The 16,968-nt window shown below is 38.5% G+C and overlaps 1 protein-coding gene across 1 annotated transcript; it reads right to left on the reverse strand.

The window, feature by feature from the left end:
- Window positions 1-1,150: 1,150 nt before the first annotated feature.
- On the reverse strand, window positions 1,151-16,107 carry LOC135775466 (ceramide kinase). The gene is made up of 13 exons (XM_065285679.2): window positions 15,733-16,107; window positions 13,526-13,621; window positions 13,297-13,434; window positions 13,077-13,205; window positions 11,738-11,801; window positions 11,415-11,560; window positions 11,200-11,274; window positions 10,957-11,109; window positions 8,495-8,600; window positions 5,697-5,800; window positions 4,985-5,181; window positions 4,290-4,630; window positions 1,151-2,580 (listed from the first exon to the last, which is right to left on the reverse strand). The coding sequence occupies exons 1-13, from the start codon at window positions 15,899-15,901 to the stop codon at window positions 2,520-2,522; spliced, it is 1,779 nt and encodes a 592-aa protein (XP_065141751.1). The 5' UTR covers window positions 15,902-16,107; the 3' UTR covers window positions 1,151-2,519.
- Window positions 16,108-16,968: the final 861 nt, after the last annotated feature.

Consider the following 16,968-nt stretch of genomic DNA (forward strand, 5'->3'; position numbering starts at 1 on the left):
TAGGGTTATCGTGACTTGTAGTTAATAAATGTTTTAATCAGCCATAAAACAGACAATGACTGCTGCCTCCACTATCAACTTCTGTCTTTAATTTTATGCCAGAACCCAGACATTTTTTTTTGATCATACAGCCAAGGTAACTGATTTCAGATCCTATAGATAATATATAATGTAACTCATAAAAACACTTAAAAAAAATACCAATTTTTATGTTAAAGCAACACTATTTAGTTTTTTTACATTTAAATAATGTCTCTAAAATTATTTCAGTGATAGAACAACTTTTAACTGGACAAATTGTACTGTTGCTGCAACCCGAGCAGCCTCCTAGCTGCTACAAGCACACTCTGAAAGTGGCGGTGGAGGGTAGGAAACAGAGCCCAGCCCCTCCACCTGCCTGCAAAAGAGTGTCTGATACCAGGCACTGTTGCGCTTTTCAACCTCATGGGGGAGCTGTAAGTCATTTTTACATGGAAACTACATAGTGTTGCTTTAAAGGGACAATCCACTTTTTTTGAAAATCTGCTATTTTTTTTAGCTCTTCTAGCGTTAAACATTTGATTTTTACCGTTTTGGGATCCATTCAGCTGATCTCCGGCTCTGGCAGTACCACTTTTAGCATAGCTTAGCATAATCCATTGAATCTGATTAGACAATTAGCATCATGCTATAAAATAACCAAAGAGTTTCAAAATTTTTCCTTTTTAAAACTTGACTCTTCTGTAGTTACATCGTGTACTAAGATGTAAAAGTGGCGGTTTTCTAGGCAGATATGGCTAGAGACTATACTCTCATTCTGGCGTATTAATCAAGGACTTTGCTGCCGTACCATGGCTGCAGGAGTTGCAATGATATTACGCTTAAAAATATTCCCCTACTATTAAAAGTTACTAAGGGGATTATTTTTGGGTGCTGCGTAACATCATTGCACATCCTGCAGCCATGGTACGGCAGCAAAGTCCTTGATTAATACGCCAGAATGAGAGTATAGTTCCTAAACATATCTGCCTAGAAAATCACAACTTTTAATTGAGATCTCAACTTAGTACACGATGTAACTACAGAAGAGTCAAGTTTAAAATAGGAAAAATATCAAAACTCTTTGGTTATTTTTTTAGCGTGATGCTAATGGTCTAATCAGATTCAATGGATTGTGCTAAGCTATGCTAAAAGTGCTAGCACCAGACCCGGAGATCAGAGTTTCCTTTAAGTCTAAACAGAAACTATAAGAAAACATAAAAACTTTTAAGTGAAACGTCACATCATATTCCCAGATTACTTAATTCACAAACTTTCTGAATTTATTTCCACCATAATAATCAACAAATGCAACCCTTCCAATAATTTGTCTTTGGTTGTCATGTAGTTTTCTAAGAACAAAAGTCTGCTCTAAAGGCAGAAGAAGATCAATTTATCAGAAGATAAACGTCATGCTGAAGAGCCCTGTAACATGCTTCTAATATTTCTGAAAAGATTTACTCAGAATAATTCTTCATGTAAATTATACAGTGCATTCTAGCTATTATCATTCCTTTAAATTATACTAACTTTTTTCAAATATGGCTTTCATAGCTGCCATCAGCTGAAGGATAATTTTTGTTTGGACATTTCTACACTCTCAGAAAACAAGGTACAAAAAGGTACAAAAGCTGTCAATGGGGTGGCACCTTTTCACTTTTGCACCTAAAAGGTGCATATTGGTGCATTATTAGAGGTACATACTGGTAGTTCAAAGGTACATACACTATCTGTACCAAAATGATACTAGGACTTTTTAAAAGGTACCGTGCCAGTGAGAAATGTTGTACTTTTTCTGAGAGTGTACTGTATGTTGGGGTTAATAACATGTTTTGAAAGATTAGCAAGTGGTGACAGTTCCACATATATAGTTTATATATTTATGACACTTATCTAATACACACTACACAGTCATGCATGCATGGGGTTACCACATTCACAAAAATGAGCTCGAAACCCTTTGACACCCAGTATGGTCACATTCCTGTCGATCACTACATCTTTAAAAATGGTAATGGAATGAGGCTCCTCCCTTAAAGCTGTCCCATACATCAATCATACTGTTTGAAACATGTACAGCCTTTGCCAGAAAATGTAGCTCCTCTGCTTAAAGCACAATCCAGTCTCTTAAAACTTAAAAAAAAAAAAATAGTTGCGCTGGATGGACATAAACGGGGCCTAAACAAGCAGTGGCAAGGGAAAGAGTTAGTACGCCATATTGCACTAAAACATTGCATACAGTACATTTACTTTTTGCCCTGCAAAAATATTAAATAATTGAAATGAACAATTATAAACTTACATACAAACAGCTGAAATAACCTTCTGGCAAATAAGCTTGCATGACATTATTGCATTTACATGTACAATATCTTACCCATCACACTGCCACATATAGTATTAACATTTGTTTTCTTTTATAAACCACTATTCGTGAGATCATTCGTTGTGTTGAACACGTCTCTCTTTGAACAGTAGCTCCTGTATTCTTCACGCCATTGTTAAGCACCTGCTGATTCTTCAATGCCCCTGGCAAAGAGACGCACAAGCTGGCCATGAACTCTACAGTGTGGAAAAAAGTAGAAGTGTTATTAATGTACATCTGAAAACATTCAAATGACACGATGCAAAGTTCTGAATCTGAAACTCTGAACTCTCACTTGATATAGATAAATATGATTTGCTTACATCATCAGAGCCGGATGTTAAATGCATACAATTAAATAAAAGTGAGATTTCCTTCTGATAAAGAGTGCTGGCGTAACACACGGGATTCCCTTAAAAAAATCTTTATCTACTTTATGTAAATCTTTATCTTTAACTACAATTCACTTATAGTGCAGAGAAGTTATTTTGGTTCGAATACCTTGTTAAAGGGCAATATTAAAGTGTTTCAATAGCTGAGTGGTAAAACATTGGGTTAGCACCGCAAAAGGTTGTCGGTTTGATTCCAGGGAACACACATAATGATAAAATGTATATCTTGTAAAGCAGCATCTGCCCAATGCAAATTTACATGTAAATGTAATCCTGTGGCTTAAATTTGGGCTCGCTAGCGTAAACACAGTATAAAACACAGAGCTAGATTAGTGATCTCTTATTTCTTTACACAAGCAAGCCATTAGGCCTGTTTTACAATATAGGCTTACATATAAACCATAAAGGAACACTATGACTCCAACAGTCATTGTTTCTATGCACACAAAATAAAGCAATGGATCATTTTAAAATCTAATTTACATGGAGACCCAACTATGGGTGTCAAATTTGCATCTAAATGTTAATAAAACAGAATTTATACTACAAAACTTAGCTATAAACTACTGTCCAGACACTGGATCTGGATTTAGTAAAGAGTTGTGAGCCTGTCAATGCATGTGAATCTTGCATCGTGCAAGACAGACAAATAGCTTGCTCTATTATTTTGTGTTGTTTCTTAAAAGCTAATTGGAAATAACTGAAGAGCTCAGATCTGTATGCGACACGATGTGACGCTACTTCCTTCAATTGTAATGAACTGAACGTAAATGTCAGACGATGGGCGCTGACATGTTATGCAAAAACGTCAGTTTGGAGCAGGACTTTTTGCCCAGTTCAACCATGCCCCTTAAACGTCTCATTTGACTGGCTCATTTTTCGGTGTGAAATAACACAGCAATCGAAAATGAATAGCTAGTTATATCTGCAATCTTCCCTCGAAGCTCAAAATTTACGTTGATCAAATACTTTCCCTTCAGTCTACTTAATCCCAACTTCAGGCCTTTCAGAAATACCGTTTTTTTTTGGCAGAATCCGCAAAGTGCTAAGAAAATTGAATTAGTTAAAAACCAATGATATAACTTAAGTGAAATTTGTAAAAATAACTGACTAATAACCTTAGCATTGCTTTTCAAATAAAATGCCTGAACCTAAACATAAGAGCCTGATAAAACTGCGGAAGACTTCTATTGATTTTTGGCCTTCTGACTGGTTGCCGTCAGCAAGTTGAGCGACTGGTTGCAAGTTGAGCGATTTCAACCGACTGACACTCACGCCATCAAGACGCGTCGAGCTGGTGCTCGCCGCCACCTCACATATAAAAAAAACAACTTCCGGCCACTTTGACGTTTTTACTGGTGGTGGTGTGAACGTAGAGTTAAAGGGTTTTGCATTTGAACTCTTCAGCTCTATTGATACATGCACCAAAATAAGAACTGTATGCAAAATCTCAACCAAGGGCACAAGGATGTACTTGACTTACTCTAAGATGATTTTCTAATAGGTCCCCTTACCTGCATAAAATTTTGGTGTGAGGTAGAATTTCTCCATCACAGTTCCACACAGATACTGAAGGAGGTTTAGTGCAGCAGGGTCCACACACAAAACCTCTCTTCTTTTTCCTGCCGGTTTTCACAACTCCTCTCTCCTGGCCCGTGAGACACTGCTGAGAGGTACTTTTGTTCTGAGAGTTCACAAGTTTGTTGGGATCATCCAATACGTTCTCAGCTGAGGTCTGTATTTCTCTCTCTTCCTCTACCTCTTCCTCCTCCTCCTCTTCTTCTTCTTCTTCTCCAGGTGGTAGAGAAAACCGAACCGCCTTGACGCGATGTACCTCGACGAAGGGAAGGTCAAACTAAAATGATGGATTCAGCAGTCAGTTGTGGGTTTATTCCAAAAGCACAAAGAACAACCCTACTGAAAAATCCAGCTAAGACCAGGATAAGCTGGTTTTAGCTGGTCTCCAGCTTGGTTTTAGCTGGTTTTGCTGGTGTAGGAAGCTGGTTTTGCTGGTGTAGCAAGCTGGTCTAGCTGTGTTTTGGTCACGTTTTAAGCTGGTCTAGCTGGACTTAGCTGGCCCACCAGCATGACCAGCTTTGTCAGGCTGGGAGGACCAGCGTAAACCACCTTAAACTACTAAGCTACCAGCTTATGCTGGTCTTAGCTGTATTTTTCAGTAGGGAATTACGGGAATGTCACGTGGATTTACCTGATCTTGTGTGTTTGTGTGCCGGTGCAGGTATGTGAGGAAGCCCAGGGGGTTCGTTTGTCGCACCAGGATGAGATCCGCCGTCCCATCGGCCAGGTGAGCGGAGGGCGAGAGACCCGTCGGGCTCCGCGGGCATGAGCTTGACATACAGGTGAGATAGACACACTTGAACCTGCCTTCAATAGTGACCCATTCACCTAAGATGATGAGAAATGGTGAAGGTTAAGATGATATTATACTGTGACCCTGTCTGTGAAATCCAGCCTAAAGTTTTGTGATCTAATTATGATTAGGAGCATCAAAGTTTGACTTCACACTGATTTCAATCTTTGACATGACCTTACTAAAAACTTACTTACTTTGCATTATCTAAGATGATTTCAGTGAGAATCACAAATAATGAATTTTCACCAATAATTCTTCCTCACTATTATCTCTCTATTACCTTGTTTCCTATTTCAGTTTCTTAAGATCAGATGAAATGTCAGTATTTTGCATTGTCTCTTACTAAAATCACAAGTGCGTTATTGCTTTAGAGACCTACCAATGCAAATGCTTTGGTACAAACATGACAACAGTCACATGAAGTAAAGCCAAGGGAAAAACAGCCGAGTGTGATCCCAGTAACAGGGTCTCTACTGAGATGACTCAACCGTTACACAGACAGCATTGTCAAGCAACAGATGCCCGCTGTAGATGAGTCTGGTCTTACCCTCTAACTCACTGCTGTGCTGACTGAGATTTGTGCTGTAGAGGGAACTGGAGCTATCAAAGTGGGGGAACAGCCTCTCTTTGCTCTCTGAACACACTCTGCACCTGTACATACATACATATACACATAAAAATGTAAAATAAATTTAACAAGCAACTTGTGATATATTTATGAGGAAACTGCTATGTATTAAACCTAGAAGATAAGGCCATGATCACATTAAGAACTCAATGCTGCTGCTGCTACTACTACTACTACTTTATATAATGCACTGCATTACTTGCTTGTCTTAATAAACCTGGTAAGGAAACCCATGATCTTGGTGTTTATGGCACCTTGCTTAACCAGTTGAGCTACAGAAACTATTTTGGATTTGCTATGTTGCTAAAGTTAAAAGCATTTTAAATAAATATGAAAACAGCTGTGTGTATACCATACATACTTGTGCATACTTGAACAATTGACAACTTTAGTTGCATTAAAATTTAAATCCCTAATATGCTTTGGTTTGCCAATTGCCAAATTATTGTGCCCACTAAAGATGTGTAATGCTGCGTTTACACCAGCCGCGGTAGAGGTGTCAAGCGCTAATGATTTTAATGTTAAGTCAATGTAAAGACGCGCTTACGTGCGTCTGGTGGTCTCAGGCGCAAATGAGCCATTTATCGCTGCGCGGTAGACACAAATCCGCCTCATTCGCGCATCTAGTTCGCTCAAACACGAATTGAGAGTTGCTGCGGGAAACGCGCAAGTTAAAAAATATGAACTCTGTCGGAAAATTGTGCTGTGTTAACCAATCAGGAGCTTGCTCTAGTAGTCACGTGATTACAGGAAGCAAGTCTGAATGTCTAGAAATGACTAAAACTAACACAAAATGTCCAAGCGTCTAACTACGTGTGAAAATAGCACGTTTTTGACACCTCAACCACGTTTGGTGTGAATCCAGCATAAGGGCGGTTTCCCGGAAAGGGCTTTAGTCCAGTATAAGACTAAAATGGATGTTTGAGCTGTCTTAACTAACACTAAAATATGTCAGAGCCGTTGTTTTGTCTCAGGATGCACATTAGTAATGTTTTATGTAAGGTATGTTTGTAAAAATTAAATAAATGTCCTAATATAACTAACTGTGCATTCAGACCTCCACCGGCTAGAGCGTCAAAGTGGCCGGAAGTCATTCATTTTCAATGAGAGCCGGCGGCGAGCTCCGGCGAGCAGCGGTGCGGCGCGTCATGTAAAGCGTGAGGGTCGAGGAGAGTTGAAATCAGCTCAACTTTATGGTAATGAGATATGACGCGGTTCAGCGGCAACCAATCGGAAGGCGGAAATGTTCACTGGCAACCAATCGGAAGGCGTAAACCTCCACCTGAGAGGAGTTCAGAGAATGCATTCGAGCGTCAGAGCGTCCACTACAACTTTTCTTTAGCGTCGTTGTCAGGGCAGCCAGAGCTTTTATTGACGCTCTCGCCGGTGGCGGTCTGAATGCACAGTAAGGCCTAGTCCTGGATTAAAGGCACTCTAAGCGAATCTGTGAGGCTGTTTACACTTGGCATTAACATGCGTTTTCGTCGATCGGATCACAAGTGGACGACTTTAATGCCAGGTGTAAACGGTGTTCAAAACGTTTTGAGCTCGTCCACTTTCGACCACTTTCAACCACATCCAGAGGTAGTCGAAACCACTTTCGATCGGATCGCTTTGGAGTTGCGGAACGCAATGTGGTTGAATGTGTTCGAACGGCCACACGCGACCGCCTTCTCTCCGCCCATTAATCTAATCTGAGGTATTAAACACAAGTTTTACGTCTTTTCTGAATTCTGGCGTGAACATACGGTGAACAGCGCTATTTTAGCCTTTCATTGATCAAACTAAAGCGGAGGATCTCTGTAGTTTCGTTTTGAAAGCATATGAAAGTTGCGCGATCCTATTTCATCAATTGCGCTGAAAATTCAAAGAAAGCTCTTACATACACACGTACAAAACTCTGTGCAGCATGTTTACTTGCTAAACAAGCAGTGGACTCCAACATAATATTAGTTTGCGTCCATATAAAATCATAATTACTCCCGCTCGGGTTTGAATGACAGCAGAGAGACTCGCCCACGGTCTCACAGACCACCCCCCTTACAGTATTCAGGACAGATGCGGTCGAAAGTGGACAAAAGAGACGGATTTAAATACCAGGTGTAAACGTAATGTGTCTCTCTCGTCCACTTGTGATCCGATCGATGAAAACACATCTTAATACCAAGTGTAAACAGCCCCTGTGTGACGTCACTTCTTGTTGACGTTCGAAGTGTTGTCAAACAAAACGGAGCATAGCTAACTCCTCCCCCTCCCTTCCGTGCTTTCTAAAAGAGTTATGAACGCGCCCAACCCCCACTACCAAATCCTTCTTGTCGTTTATTGGCTGGAACACTTTGTTATGTTTCGTGGTGGTAGGTTTGGCCACTTTGTTTTTGGTGCAGTTTGTGGAGCCTGGGCTGTCTACAGAGACAGCGTTTTTTTACAGAGTGTTCAGGGGACAGGCAGATAGTGAGGAGATGTTTACTGTATGAAACAAAAAAAATGTTTATGGCCTAAAACGTGTGAATTCGCTTAGAGCACCTTTAATCTAAACCCTGTCCGGGAAACCGCCCCATAGTGCTTTGTCCATTTTGTATCACCTCCAATTTTGATGGTTTACTTAACCTGAGGGGGCATTAAAAGCAAATGTTGTACTTTATATATAAACATCTATGTAACATCTTAAGTGAAACATCTATGTTTTATGGTATATAAAGATAAAGGTTGATCTTTACCCTGCGAGGCAGCGAGTGTTGTCCCGTGGACTGGAGATATGCGAATCAGCAGGGAGATATTGCACTAGTCCTGGATAGTTCCTGTTGCACAGGTACATTAAACAACCTACAAGCAAAACAAACAGACATTGAAAGTTGAAACACAAAGTGCTTTCCAATTCAAGTACTACGTATAATAAAAGAATGTACACACTGCTGATGTCTTCATGTTCCATCTAGACCAATGTTTCTCAACCAGGGGAGCCACACGGGGCCTTAAAAATTACTTAAAATCATTATGGCAATCTCTAGAATATTTTATTGGGTGAAAATTGTTAGTGCGGAATAGGCTACCCAGTCTCATAAGATGCCTATAAATAGCACAGAGTGTGAAAACTCATGCAATTTATCCCCCAAATTCCACTTTTGCGTGCATGTGATACCCCAGTCCTTCCCGATATTTTGTCTTTTGATGTATTGGTTTCTCAAAATGTTTCTGTTTTTTAACTATTCTGCTTGGGTTTGGGGTTAGATTTGCTTTAGGGTGTTATTTAATATATAACCATGTTTTTGCACATTTTTAAACCATAGGTCGCTTGGAGTTGGGGATAGAATTGGGTTTGGGTTAGGATATCATTTTATGTACGGTAACAAAAAATTGTTCTTACCTGTGAACGTGCGCCGTATTAAGTGAATGGGAAGGACTGGCATATCATATGCATCAGTGGCAGCTGGTGACTTCTTTTTTTGAGGGCGCTCGATGTGAAGTCCGGCACAACATGTATGTAGCCCATCATGTGTGTGTGTTTTTTTTCAAAATATGTGTTCTGCGCTTTGAGAGATTGTGTGTGCATCATGTGTCGTGCCAAAATAAGTGCCTGCTGCAGACACGTCTAAAGGGTTTATGATAAAAGAGACGCTCGCGTTTGCCAGATACTCGCATAATCTCATGCGTAATCAAGAGTTGAATATTAAGGAAGTAAGTGTCTTGCGTGTTTTTTGTGAACATGAGCGTCTCTTTTATCATAAACGGTTTTGACGCGTGTGCAGCAGGCACTTATTTTGACAAAACACGTGATGCACACAGGATCTCTCGACACGCAGGACACATATTTTGGATTTGCACCCCTCGGATGAGGAGTTACGAGCCGCCACTGATATGCATGCAAATTGGAATTTGGTGTATAAATTGCATGAGTTTTTACACTTCGTGCTATTTATCCTCATCTCCATAAGAATGGGCTAGAATAGTACTGTGTATAGGCAAGAATCAATACAGGGTGTGTGCTGAAATACGTTGGGATATTATAAAGCGATGCAGAATATTACGACATTTCCTATTTGATTATAATATAATGAGTATAATAGGATATCATTTTTAGAAAGCTGTCATAGAAAACACCCCCATATGCAAACCTTAGCAAAAAAATTGTGGTGCCCCCCCATGCTAGTACTTCCTGAAACTGTTTCCGTTCCGACATAAGAAGAATGCTATTTAGTGGTCAGGATGTGTAAACTTCAAATGAAACAACTGCCATGCATCTTGTATCATTTCTATTTTAAAATATTAAAATTGCATTATTTTGAGTAGGGATGCACCGATACCACTTTTTTAGAATACGAGTAAGAGTACGAGTACTTGCATTTCAGTACTTACCGATACCGATATCGAGTACTTAATAGAAAACATGATTTAAATTTACAGGTAACAGCTTTAGTCATATAATTTAACAAAAAAAAACAAGGGACTAGTTTTCCAGTTTGTTGTAAACTCTGCCTCTTAGGACAACACAAGAGGCATTAACCTCTTACACGCTGCTCAAACATAGACATTTCTCAGACCGTGGTATCGATCCCTGGTATCGGGGGACTTTTAACGAGTACTTTAGAAAATGTGGTATCGAGGCCGATACCCAATACCAGTATCGGTATCGGTGCATCCCTAATTTTGAGGGTCAATATAGTATTGCCAAACAAAATTTTCTATATCCTAATATAAATATCTATTGTTTTAGAAATTTGGACTTAAAGTCAAAAAGGTTGAGATCCACTGATCTAGACTATATGTGGCCTAGTCTGAAAAGTATTTTAGTGATTAACCGTTTTCTACATAAAATCATCCTACATAATGTAAAGAGCATTCTGTGAAAATATAACCTTGACATCTCTAATATTGACTGATTAAGGTCATGTCAATGATTCTAATTAATTTGAAATCAAAGCATGATTAGATTATGAGATCTGGATTTCATTGTTCATTTTTGTGATTAGTTTCATTTTAGCTAATCATTTAATTAGAAATGGGGCGTGTTGTTATGATTGACTTTTGTGATTGACAGCGTCTCTGAGCTTCAAGGGAAGATTGAAGATGTAACTAACTATTAATTTTCGATTTCTGTGTTATAACAATTAATGCATCATGAGGTGCAGGTAAAAAATAATTGAAGTTACAATTACAGATGTGCATGTAAAGTGCAGACTACCTGAGTAATCATATCTGAGAGGACCCATCCAGCGGTGTCTCTCACTCTCTGCTAAAACATCTCCATAAAATCCATAGCCCACCATAGAGACAGAATACCTTATATGTGTTGAATGATGATGGACTGAACATACATCGAGAGGCTGAGAATCGCCTGAATATAAAAAAATGAAACACATTTATTATATATAAATGTATTGAATTGGACATTTAGTAAGGAGAATTCTCACTTAGTAAAAATTACCAATGATGATGTGAAGTGCTGATGTAACAGGGTCATTTACACCCACTGTAGCGAAACACACACAATCTGTTGAGCCTGTGGAGAAGAGTAAACACAGGAAGATAAACTAGCACTCCTCTCTCACTATCTCGCCGTTCATCTAAATGGCTATAAACAGACCACAGACGCCGCCTTTTCTGCACACCTGTCAGTCACAGCGCTATACAAATATTCACCTGCTGGAATGATGCCAATGTGGAGGTCACATGGTTGTAGCATTACAGTAGGGTCGTGTTCTGAAACTCCCGCCTCCTGCTGGGTTCGTCCAATCACGCCGTGCAGCAGCTCGCTGAACATACCGTCTCCTCCCACACAAATCACACTACAGAAAGAATGAACGTAGGGTATCATTAACAGATCGAAACATGTCACATTTCTACAGTTAGCACACAAAGCACTTCTGCTTGAACAAAAAACAGATCTCATGTGACACAATTTGTGACAATGATACTATTGTTGCTGCACATTTCTTATAAGAAATGACGGAAGGACAACTTACCCATCAAACCCGGTTAAATCTTTCTTCAAAATGTAGTCCCGGGCCTGATTTGCTCGTTCAGTCACTGAAAAGAAACCCTCTATATTTTATAAATGGGTCATATACACAGATCCTATTTAAAAAAAAATTATAAAATGTTTTCCACCAATACCGATTATTCAGACTAATATCTGCCGATACCGATAGTTTTATTAAATTCCATTAACTAAATTCTATAGATTACATTTTCTGAATGGTTTTCATTCATATAATGACCATAAAAATTGAACATTAAAGGCTCTCTAAGCGAATATGTTCAACGTCACTTGTTGTTGATATTTGAACTGTTTTCAAACAAACGGAGCGTAGCTAACTCCTCCCCTCCCCCTCCCTTCCGTGCTTTCGTGAACGCGACCAACCCCCACCCCCAAATCCTTCTTGCCGTTTATTGGCTGTAAAACTTTGTTTTGTTTCGTGGTGCAGGTTTGGCCACTGTGTGTATATTGAAGTTTGTAGAGCCTGGGCTGTCTACAGAGATCGCGTTTTTTTACAGTTTGATCAGCGGTCAGGTAGCAAGCAGATAGTGAGGAGATGTGTGCTGTATGTAACAAAAAATGTTTTATGGTCTAAAACGCGTGAATTCGCTTAGAGAACCTTTAAAGGTGTAGTGAAGGATTTTCTCGAATTTTAGAAAAGAACCGCCTTCTCCACTTTTTTTAAAAATGCAATTGCGCAACACTCCTGATTGACAACTAGGAGGACCAATAGTCTTGATGATCCACCTGGAAAAAGAAAATCCTCCGCAATACCTTTAAACAAGTAATGTTTCTTTACATTTTCTAAACAGAGAGCTCAAATTCATTGCATTTTCCTGTTTTCTTTTGATGGACAGAATATATCGGTCATGACTATCTGCTGTTTTTAAACTACCACCAAACACTTCCATGTATTTATTTTGTGCCACCATACTTACTCATGTAACTACTCATGTAACAGTCTTTAAATAGGGAAAACATGGAAGTGTTTGGTGGCTTCTAAATGTATACCTGTTTGGATCCTAAGAAATGAATGGGGCTAGGCTAAATGCTAACACATTCACGATGCGCTGTACAACGATTAAGTCCACGCATTGAAAAAGATAGATATGTATTAATTAGTCTAAGTTGAGGTGAACATAGAAAAAAATTGAAATACAGTGGTGTTTTCCTTTAATTTAGCTCTCGTCCCTAGTCCTGATAAACATCTGATGTTACTTGAGAACCGTGCTACTTGACATGTACAACGTATCAGAGACCAAGCAGAAGGACACTTGATAACCGCTTGGTTATTGAACAGTACTGGAAGCGTCTCAGTATCTCACCCACGATATGAGAGCTGATGCCAGCCAGCTCAAACAGAGGAGCCACCAGAGAGTGGTAGATCTGTTTTCCCCTCTTCTTTCCTCCGAACGGATTAATGAACACCAACAACCTGTGTGGACGCGAAGGACCTAATAAAGGGAAGCAGATGGAGGGGGAGATGTTAATGAGTCATTAGAGAATAATGAGTCTAGATGAATAAATATTTGCAGCTTTACGTACTGTGAGTTTTCAGTGCCGTTCTGACTTGAGTGATCCACTGATCCCGAACATCTCGGCTAGGACAGCAGAACTGGGTCCTGCCCAGGCTCCACAACGTCCCCCGTGTGTTGCATCTGCGGTTGCGCTTCACATAAAATACTTATGTGATTAGAAAAGAAAATATGTGGTTTAGTCTATCCTGGTGGTATTTGATCTCTATGCAAGACAGATCTCACTTTCTAAAACTTACAAGTAAAATCAAGGTCAGTGTCCTCCAATTTCTTCTGGGGTTGGATCTCGACCCGACCCTCTTTTACCGCGATCACCTCTGACATGGGCACTGAAACTAAAAACAGGCAGACATGTGACATCACCACACACAACCAGTGGCGTCCGGTGACTTCTTTTTTTTAAAGGGCGCACAACGCAGAGCTCGTCACAACATGTATGTAGCCCGTCATGTGTGTGGCCCATCATTTCAAAATATTTGTACTGTACAGTCAAATAACTTATGTGCATTACACATGATGTCAAAATACGAGCTTGCTGCAGATGCTATGATAAAAGTTTATGATAAAAGAGACGCTCTGACGCAACAAACACATATTTTGAAATAACGAGCACCACACGACACTCTGAACACATATTTTGAATTTGCGCCCTCCAAAGTGAAGTCACCGGCTGCCACTGCACACAACTAAAAGACACTAAACTTTTTAAACTAAATAGCTAAAAGAACTAAACTAAAATCAGTAGTAATGATAAAGTACCTATAAAGTGTTGTTTATGTGTAAATGCAATTTAATTGTGTGCAAAAAAATCGTCTTTGAATGTCTTTGAGTATTTAAGTTTTTCTTTAAGTTGATTTCACATTGATTTTAATTGTTGACATGGCCTTAATCAATATTAAAGATATCAAGGTTATTGTGACAGAATTATTGAACACATTTTACAAGGAAGGGTCAATTTTGTTCCAGTTAAAAAGTTTGTTTCTTGCAAAATGATAAAGCCGTTTCTCAAGAAACATTCCGCCTTTCCTACTCAGGCGTTTTATGTTTTGAGTGTAATGTGTTTTGTGTTTATTGTTAGGCCTGGATGGTGCTGTTTAACTTGTTTTTAGATATTAGAACACAGCCAAGAGCAAATTGCATTCCTGTAGCTCCAATGGTATAAAATGGCAATACTGCTTTAGAAAAAAACATCTAGCAAATGCGCAAATGTCAATTCTCAATACGAAAGACCCTTATTTAATTTATTTGTGGATTATGTAATGGCAATATTGCTTTAGAAACATAGTAAACACATATTTGCATATGGCAGCAGATACTTTACAAGTGTCACATTGGCTTTTGATTTTTGTTTATTGTATCTTTGCCAGAGTTTATGTAAATTTAACTAATGGTAATAGTGGTTGCCGTGATTTTACCAAGATGTGTTTCTGGATCAGCATCTTTTGTTTGTCCCAAAACAATATTCTGTCAAAAAAGCCTGACCTAATCCCTTCCAATAACCAGTTATAACTTACCCCTGAAATCAGAAGGAAAAACTAAGGTCCCATAAAGCAGTGGTTCTCAAACTGGGGCACGTGGCCCCCGGGGGCCCCAGTTTTATGACATTTTATAAAATACATTAATTTATCATACATTGTCTGTAATAAAACACCAGAAAAATATAGCTACTAACCAACAGCAATACATTTTATAATTTAATATGTTTTGTTTAATTCATATTATAAGTTATGGAATGTTTTAGATCATACATTTTCTTTGGGGGGCCATGAAGGGATGCACCGTACACAAGGGGGGACGCCTGCCAAAAAAGTTTGAGAACCACCGCCATAAAGGGTTTTTCACACCAAAGACATACTGTAGGGAACCATTTGTGTTCCCTAAAGAACCTTTTAATCAGCTGTTCTAAAATGAATAGGTACTTCCTAACTTTTAATAGTTTGAAAAACCTTTTAGGAGCATTTATTTTTTAAGAGTGAATAATGGGTTGATAAGTGTTATGCAATACCCTAACCTAGTCCTAAACTATAATCCAACCTAATCTGATAAAAAGGTTGATAATGTATTCATGTTCGACTTGATAAAATCTCATTCACCTAGTAATGTCACATCACTGTATCATTAAAACCTGGTTACTGGGATTACTAACTATGAATGGCTGTAAATAAATTACTTATAGGCTAGGCATGCATACAAATGTGTCAATATTAATCCAGTACTTCAACTTTACTATAAGACTATACTATAATGCGTCATGTAAAGTATTATCTTCACACACCCTTGGCACACCTACAGTACCTTATAAAAACACTAACTGTAAATGTTATCCACTAATTTCCATCCGATTTTAACACAGAATAGTTAAGGTGCGTCTTCACACTGGTGACCTGTCTATTTAGTAAGCTTCACGGGTGCGTCGCGAGGCATTATGATTATGTCATAACGTTACCTGTTTTCTTCTCGCGGTTCCTCTTGTCGATCTCAGTCCAGCTGAAATACCATCCGCTCAGAAAAGCCTTATAACGCTTATTGTCGATCCACAGACTGGACTCGACTCTCACTGAATCTATCTCCATCTCCTCTCTTATCATATAACATTCATTCACTTCATCTGTCATTCACCCTCATGCTGAGGGTCTTACCCTGTTTCGTAGCTGTCCACCTTGGTAAACACGTTTAACATATGAAGCGAACAAATATAAGCATTATAATTAGACGTTATTAGACTAAGAAGGTTATCCGAGTTCAATAAATACGCTTGTGTAATGTATACTTTTTAAGTAAAATAAATTAAGACTGGCGCAGTCCGTAACAGTTTAACTTGTGACTGGACTTCTCCTCACCTCGAGGCTTCACACCGGTACTGCAGAATTAGCATACTCAAGTTTCATTGGATGAATGTCCTTATGAATATGCATGATTATCCAAAGAGGTAGCCGCAATTCAGTTTAATACATGTCATGTGATGTAAAACCAAAAAAAAAGGTTTTAAATAAAATGTTAATAAATGTAAACTTATAATAAAACATGAATTTACACGATTAACATATAACGTACTTTTTAAAAGTAGTTTAACGTAAAACGTCAATATTCGGATTTATGGTGGTCAAAACCATTGTATTTCCTTGTCGGAAGAAATACTAAATACTGTACATTCTGCTTATATAAGCATAGATTCTATCTTTCTAAATTCTTTAGGTTTTTTCTGATAAAAACTGATAAAAATGTAATTTACTGATAAAAATAAGATTACATGGTGGTTGAAGTGTTGAAGTAATGTCATGCTTTTTGCTTTTGCAAAATGATCATACATAAAACCAAGAGTCCTTAAAAACTGCCAATCTTGCTTGACTGCATTGAACACATTTACTTATCTTTGGTCTGTTTTTGTTTCTTTCTCAGTTTGACTCTCCTCTTTCTATATACAGTAACTCTGGAAACTTGACTTTCCTGATAAACTGCTTAACCTGACTGACTGCAAAAGAAAATGGGTTTCCTAAAGATTTCTTTTTAAATCACATTTCAATTTACAGTACACATAATATGTTTTTGTCAATAACACATCATTTTTTTTTAAGGCAAATATGATATATAAAAATATGATATTTTCTTTACAGGTAAGAGTAGTAATGAAAAAAGAAAAGAAAGCAGTAAAGCAGTAATAAAAAAACATAATTTTTTATAA

The sequence above is a fragment of the Paramisgurnus dabryanus genome, chromosome 21 (genome assembly GCF_030506205.2).
Source record: "Paramisgurnus dabryanus chromosome 21, PD_genome_1.1, whole genome shotgun sequence".
NCBI lineage: Eukaryota > Metazoa > Chordata > Actinopteri > Cypriniformes > Cobitidae > Paramisgurnus > Paramisgurnus dabryanus.